This window comes from Ascidiella aspersa, chromosome 6, assembly GCF_963924565.1.
Source record: "Ascidiella aspersa chromosome 6, kaAscAspe10.2, whole genome shotgun sequence".
NCBI lineage: Eukaryota > Metazoa > Chordata > Ascidiacea > Phlebobranchia > Ascidiidae > Ascidiella > Ascidiella aspersa.
Window position 1 is genome coordinate 3,161,994 of NC_139452.1, and position 8,203 is coordinate 3,170,196.

Below are 8,203 nucleotides of genomic sequence, written 5' to 3' on the forward strand. Positions count from 1 at the left end.
CAAAAAAACAACACATCTATTTTTGTGCGAAAGTAACGTGAAAATTTCCTACGTAGAGCTAATCGTAAATATCAGTGATAACACTTTTGCTTTAGGAATCGCTTCAATCAAGCAACAATACGTATAACGTATGAAGTTACAGCAGACAGGTGCAATATTGACAAGATGTTATATTAATTAACTTGTCATTGGTACGCCAATTATTTGAAACATTTTTGCTAACAGTAATTAGGAAAGAGTTTTGTGCCAAAATCTCTTTCAGTAGGGAAAAAATATTGATTAAAGAATGTTCTTGTGGAAAGAATATTTTGGCAACAGGAGAAAAGTCATAAAAGCAAGAAACATAAAAACATTCTATCAATTCAGGATAAAATTTTTTTGCACAGTTCTTTTCTTGGCAAAAGTGTTTTTGCTTTTTTACAGTAAGCTACTTTCCGGCTTTTTTTTTTTGTATGTCATGTACAACTGTCAACAACGTTAATATCACAGGATGCTGTTATGAATAATGTAAGAAAAGAACTAACTCAACAAAGTATTTTAGGATAAGTATAGGCCTACTAAAATTTTAAAGTAACTATTCAAGTCTTAGGCTTGATAAAAAGCCGACGTTTATAGTTTTTATATACGTTTTAGCATCAAGGTTGGTTAACACTACATGCGTTTTGCGTTAACGGAAAGAGTCGGTACCTAAAACAAACAAACGCTGCGGAAAGTTCCAGCATTTTACTTTGGCGCTTTCAAGAAGGAGCGAGGAATTTGCTGTTAACTGGCCACGTGCTGTAGGCGGACTGAGATTCGATAACGCTTGACGCCAAAACGCGCCTAGTGTTTAGTCGCTCGACCCGGCTTCAGGGATATAAATATCTTCCGCTGCAGTCAGCCTATCTTCTTAGTAATCCTTATTCGCGGTTTGTACTATTTAAACAAAAAGTCCAATACCTTGGCAAAATTCCAAAGATAATTAATTAGCTTTCTAATTCTTCTTACAGCCCTAATCGCTTGTTCCGGCTTCAGTACTATAAATAACCACCGTCTCAGTCGGCCAATCTTTCCAGCCCTTAATTGCGATTTGTGCTCTTTGGGCAAAACGTGATTAAGCGTTAGTGGCAACTGTCCAGCAGTGGTGTGTCTTCCTTCGTTAATTCGTTCACACCTGTAGATCGTTTTTCCACCGCCAGTCTCTTGTTCTTCGTGTCGTAAAAGCAGCACAGGACTAAAGTTACCAGGAATATAGCGCTCTGGTACGCGAGCAACGCAACTCCGCCCCACGCCTTAAATACAACATCGCCCAGTTCGCCGTACAAAACAGCACTTGGTAATATGCAGCCGTTAGCTAAAACTATCACCATAGTTTCATCCAGCGGGAAGGTCTCCTGCGTTAAAACTTCAAAGCCAACTACGACCAAAGATTGTGCGGTAGCCCCGAATAAAAAGTTAGCAGCGCAAAGCCACGAGTAGCTTTTATAGTGAACGCTTAGCAAAACTCCGACTGAAAAAGCAAATGCTAGAAAGGTTCCAATTAAGGACAAAACCGTGTAGCGCTTATAAATGTCCACCACTTTGCCGACGACCAAACTACCGACCACCGCTCCGGCGCAGAACGCCGCCATTGCGTAGGCGCCCATTACGTCATGATGACGTGTGAAGTCTTTGATGACGCGCGACATGCTGGTGAATTCGACCACCGGCGCCTGGGCGCCCGCCGCCACCACGCACATGGCCAAAACGACGGTCCGGTTTGTGAAAATATCCTTGATATCCGACCAGAAACCTTGTTTAACTTGACTCGAAGCGTTTGGGTCAGTTTTAAGTCTTTGTGCTTCGGTAGGAGGGGTTGGCGGCCTGTCGGTGACAAAAACAACCAGGAATATGGTCACTGCCAACGTTAGAACTGTAAATGTGGTGTAGAGAATCATAAGCAGCCTGTTATCGGCCTCCAGTAATCGCCCCAGTTCCAAAGTGGTCGTGTTTGCAAAGTCTAGGTTCAGGGCAGTTGCTGGTACAATAAAGCCAAGCATATTGCCTGTGAAGTATCCTACCAAGCTCACTGAAATCGCTGTGCCGACTTGTTCTTCTGGGAACCAGGCAACGGCCAGGACCGGTGGAGTTGTAATGACTAGAAGCGCCGAAAGACCGTTGAAAATCTGCCCTATGAACGTCACTGCAAAACAACTGCGACACGAAGTGGAAATAGCTATACAGGCGAAGCCCAACACTGTAAATACAGCTCCGGATATTGAAAGGTTCCTAAAGCCCAGAATGCCTTTCTTAGCCAGCCAAGCTAGCGGTATTGCTGTGAAAAGCGGGGATAGGGTGTCAGCCATCGTCAACCAGTTTACAAGGCTGTAGGATACGTGAAAAAATTTGACGTAGAAATTGCTAATTTGACCGAAACATGAATACGCCCAGCCGCAGACTAACTGAATGAAACACATTGCGGCCAGAAAAGCCCATCTTCTTTTGTATAGTTTAAAATCCGTTTTAGCTTCTTCCGCCAAAGTTTGCATGCTGTCAGTCACGATTAAATTTAAAGAAAACCCAGCCTACATTACAATTTAAAAAATCTAGATTTTGCAAATTAAACCTGGAATACACATTTATTGTTTTATTTTAAAGTATTTCTTGCATTTTAGACAAGTTGTCACCTTTTTAAGTAAATTAATTATTAAATAATGATATCATTTTCGTCACCTCTGGCTTCATATATACATTAATTAGCTTAATATCAAATAACTACTGCTATTATTCACAGTTACTTTTTCTAAGCTAATCTTTCTCTAACCATGCATCTTTCAATGTAAGCTGTCGATCATAATATTGAATGCACTATTTATTCTAAATACAAAACTATTATCGTAAAATATTTATTTGTAAGCTACCCTCTAGATTTTCTTTATTTTAATGAAAAAAAACCTAGAAACCTAGATGAACCCAAAAAACAATATCTAGGTGGAAAATCGTAGCGTTTACATCCCTACTGTCAACTATTAACAGTAATCCGTCTAAACTCTAAGTCTAAAGCAATGATAGCCTACTATATTAGGTTATATTACTAAGCAAGCTTTAATTGCGGTGCCTGTGCGTTTCTTGACGCCCAATCACGACCGGAAAAAGCTGCACAATGAATAGTTATCAAATTTCGCGGCCTGCAATTCTTTCCTCTGTATAGTTTTACTTAATTTAATTTCTTAACTTGTACCCCCGGGCAACATTTTGGCGAGCACATTTCTATAATTTTGTTAATTTAGGCCAATTTTTTATTGCATTTCCGCCTTTAAATGATAACAAATTCATTAGAAGCGTAGGCCTAGTACACATAACGCACAGCAATATATCTTACAGTGGTAGAAGTTTAGTTGCGATGTAAATAAAACAAGCACCGACTCTTGTTTAACCCGCAATGGTAAATATAACGTATTGTTAAATCAGTGCCATACTGCTTAGTTGCCTACTTCATTTGGCTTCAGTTTATCAAGTTTGGATTGTGGTAAACACTTAATTTTGCAATAGCTGTACGAGTCAAATTATTTGCGAAAAAAACATTAATCCAAAAGTTATTAGCAGCAAATAAGTCATAGTTTAAACCAGAGGTTCCCAACGAGGGCGGTACCGCCCCCTTGTGGGCGTCGGTGACTTACAAGGGGGCGTTCTGTTTCATTTTCAAATTTGGGGGGCGCTGAACGCACATAAGGAGGCGTTACATAAAAGTACTGATGGCAATATTTTGTGAAAGGTTCACATAAAAATAGTGACAAACAGCATTGTAGGTAACTTTTAACCTTATGGCAACTTCCGTACTGCGAACTTGTAGTAGTTTCCCGACCATTGTTACGTAATAATTGGCTTTCTTATGTTAAGTTGTTGCGTTTCACCGGTTTATACGCTGAAAAATGTTTGTATATTCAAAGCAGGGGTCGCCGCCGGATTCGGCCAGCCGCGCCCCTTTGACAACTAGACATGAGTTCATTTCAAATACTTTTTGACTATTTTACCTTTAGTACGTCGAAAAATTTTTCGAATGATCTTTCTACGTCCAGTTTGTTTACACATTTTAAAGCTGTTTCTGGACTAGATTAGCGCTTCTTTACCGTTGCGCCGTGGAAGGCTACCAAGTGCGTCACGGAAAAACGGAAAACGGATTAAAAAAGATTACACATATATTGTAACATTTTTTGGCAATGTAATAATAAAAACTTGCAGGAAATTTAAAAGAAATGCCGGTATACCCCAAAAAAATCGCGCTCGCTTTGCTCGCCAGGTGCGCCCGGACTTAAAAACATTAACAAACACTACACTATCTATTAAAGTTAACGCGTTTCCTCAAAGTAGCTTTATACACTTTTCATTAGTAGTATGGATGAAAAAATGCGGCCAACGGAGAACCATCTGAGTTTGGTTGGCGACTAGAAAAGGTTGCCGACCCCTGATTTAAATTCTTGGTGCAGAAAGTTCAAATTTTCCTGGTAATGACATAACCTGGTGAAATAATGCATCTATAAATACCTAGGCTATAGTGAATGTATGTTAGACAACCTAAAATATGACTGACAGCTTATCGAAACGAAAGTGAAGACAATATGATGTTAGACAACGGTTAATATAATACTTAACTGTAAAGCAAGATTAGGGGGGCGATATGAAATAATATTGAGCCCAAGGGGGCACTAGTGTAAAAAAGGTTGGGAAACACTGGTTTAAACCCTTGTTGTATAGTACGTCAGTTCCAAGTCAAGTCATTCACAAAACATGAAAAAATCATAAATTCTAGCAAGAGCAAATTCAGGGATGTATGCGGCCACGCCTGCCCCAAAAGGTATTTTTTGCCTATTAATAACTAAGTATGTTGGGGTAATAGCAATGTTTCTTAACCTTTCAAGTCAGGGCGCACCTGTGAACATCTAAATACTTGGTGGCGCATTTGCGACCGAAGCGCCCTCCAGTTTAGTAGTTATACCAGTAAGCCTATTTCCCATGAATTCCTTGAAAGTTTTTGTGACATAGACTTCATATTTGCATAGTTTTTGCGCACTGGTGAAGAAGGTCTGGCTTTGGGCCACGGTCGTCTATCGATCTTGGTTTGTCAAACAGATTAAAGCATATAATCGATATGCAGCCATTGTTTAAAAAAAAGTTGTGTAGGAAAATAGGTCGGATGCTCTGTCACGCCAACGGTCCGGCCGGATCGATTTTGGCGTTGAAACAGCCCTAAAACAGGTCTGGCTAGGTAAAAACTGGTCCGGCCTTCGGACCCAGTTTTGGCCCCGGACCAAATTTCGCGTTACAACTCCACTTTAGATTTGCAAATCATTTTCTTCTAAAACGGAAAAATTTAAATATTAATATATAGCCTAATTATTAATACTCAAAGGCACAGTTTTTACTTTAATATATGAAAACTATTTCCTTCAGTATTAATAGTTTTTGTTTTTATTTTGTATTACAATGGAAAAAGAATTACACACCACCCGATCCGACTCCTTTCGGTCGCTTCAAGCCGTCTTATAATTTCACTTCTTCGGCCTTAAAGCAGTCACGTGGATGTCCACTGATCAACTGGTGGGGTATGCTTACTGCTTTATGCGAATAGCTTATTCCACTCGTTCAAAGCACTCACGAATTTCCGTGAATGTGATTTACTGGCAAGCGGCTATAGAGAAAAGCAATATTTTGTTTTTTATTACACTAAGGTAACGATTTCACCCGAGAATTATGCAAAGATGAACTACTTTAGCAATAACGAATAAAAACAGCAAAAAATATCTTTAGTTAACGAATAACTAGGAAATACAAAAATGTAAATTTTTAATAAATTACTTAAATAAAACTTATACTTTAGTATAAAGGGACTCCCAATTGTAGTGACCGGAACGCTAGAAAACTTGAATTTGGCCTTGAAAGTTTTTTTTTCTGTCAGCTCAATTTCAAATATTGTGAAAAAAGGCAAAAGGTAATTACCCGATCTGGTAACATTTCCTGTCAGCTATGATGTTTTAGTCATGATAAAGTGTATTATATTCGGCCCTGAGGGTGTCATGTAGCTCGAAGGGCCACTGCCTGTATAGTTAGCTTTCCCTGTTATCGCATTGCAGCAATAATATATTGTTGAAAAGGTTAGGCGCAATTTAGCCTTACAAGATGGTTGCTTACTATAGTCTTTAATACCGTTTTGGGCAGCCTAATGTATAGTAAAGGGCTTTGTTACTCACATAACGCTACCTTCAGAATACACCTGTGACCCGACTACCGCCCACAATCGGTCTCTCATACATTTTTATTAGTATTCAACTGTTTTCACTAATCTGGACCTATCACTTATCAATAAACACAGCCGTTTGAACAATCATTTTTTGTGGCTTTTCTAGTTGCCCAGGTCTAAACATGTAGCAAGCCAACATATTTGTGATTATTACATGTGCGCTGTGCGTAGATTGACCAAATATCGAGACGGGTTCAAAACCAAAATGTGTTGTCATATGTGCACGAATCAAAACGTGCACGAAATAAAACGTGCACAAAGTGCGCACATTGTGCACTTGCGATATTTGCACCAAATGTGCACAATGTGCGCACATTGTACACTTGCGAAATTTGCACCAAATGTGCACTAAATCCGCATCTAATGTTCACCTCACGTGAGTTTGATGTGCTCTTCATGTGCATGTGCGCCGAAAGTGGGTAAAAAAGGTGCAAAATTTGTTTCCGTGATCACTTTCTCACCGTTTGTAATGGTAAAGCGCTATTTGTCCGGCAGCCGATTTTATTATCGAACTTAAACACAGATTGACCGACAGATGTAGGATTCGTACGTGCTAAATTCTTACCAGAAGATATACAGATAAAAGAAAAAGGCTACCGGTACAGATAAAAGAAAAACGTTCTCGATGGAGTATAGGACCACGCAGTTCTCGCCAGATTTTTTGTAACTTAAAATTGTATGAGAAAATATATATTTTACAAACACGAAAAGCTATATTTTAATGTTTTTTTCTATTTCTGTGGCATTATATTACCTATCTATCGATTGTATTTCGTTTATCATCTTGCTTAAAGTATTTCGCAAATTTTGCTGCTGCACTTGAGGTTTCGCTTACCGTTTAAAAATTTTCTATTCAACCATTTCCAACTCTTTATTGGTTTTCGCCCTGTAGTTAGTATTTTTTGTTATCTTAATTGTTTTTGTGCTATATTCGTGCCGTGACGCCTTCAATTTTCTGTTTTTGTAAAATAAACTTTTGTGTTGAAGTATTTTAAATTTACGGAATTACGGCCTGACTTAACGTTGTACAATCACTCATTTTAAATGTATTTTATATTAAGAACAATGCTTGTATTGTTTTTAAATGCAGTGAATCAGGGAGGTCGATTGAGCCACTAATTAAGTTATTTTTAGGATTCATTGATCATTTAAAAAACAAACAATCTAGGCTGACGTATCGCTATTCAATGTTCTAATTCCAATAAAAAAATTTTCTTAGTCAACAAAATTAAAATGCAATATTGCACATGAATTAGATTAAAAATGGTCAAACATAGATCTTTGAATACAAGAAGTGTTGCCTTTCGTTTAAAAGGTCCTATCAACATGCAATTGGTTAGGGGTGCCCAAAACGTGACATTTTATTCCGATAACCAATATCGTGGACAAAAAGTATCACAATCCGATACCCAATGACGTCATAACCATGACCACATAAGCAGAGTAGATAAAAATTATGAACGTTTAAAATTATTTTACAGGTTTTAAGGCTAAATTTGCAGGTTTAGTTACATCCAGTTGTGAACTTATTTTTTAATTAATTTTACCGCATATAATTAAAAATCCATGGCCCCCCCAAAAAAATTTATAAATATTTTAGTCTTAATAATCTGTTTTTTCATCATTTGTGAGCAGTACCACAACAGTCGACCACAGGCATGCCACACCTTCAATTGTCATGCACTGTTACGTCACAAACGATGTAGTTAATATTACATTTGCTATACATTAATGTAGTTTTACTACTTAAAAGTCAGTTTTTGCTGTTTGAATGGTTTTCTTGGAGATGGAGTATTGCGTTAACACTCAGTCAGCTGCTGCTCAAAATGGTTTGCTAACATTGTTATTGTGATCGTTACGGCGGTAAATACAATGACAAAAGCTAAACAAAAAGTCCAAACTTTTTGGCCCCCCCAAGAATTTTCGGCTGGCTACGCAACTGTCTCA

At 38.2% G+C, this 8,203-nt stretch overlaps 1 protein-coding gene across 1 annotated transcript; it reads right to left on the reverse strand.

Moving 5' to 3' along the window:
- Window positions 1-1,100: 1,100 nt before the first annotated feature.
- On the reverse strand, window positions 1,101-2,324 carry LOC146139174 (putative MFS-type transporter C09D4.1). Its single transcript, XM_083391726.1, has one exon. The coding sequence runs from the start codon at window positions 2,322-2,324 to the stop codon at window positions 1,101-1,103; it is 1,224 nt and encodes a 407-aa protein (XP_083247852.1).
- Window positions 2,325-8,203: the final 5,879 nt, after the last annotated feature.

Coding starts and splice junctions, on each gene's coding strand:
- LOC146139174 (XM_083391726.1), bottom strand. CDS start 2,324: ATGGCTGACACCCTATCCCCGCTTTTCACAGCAATACCGCTAGCTTGG.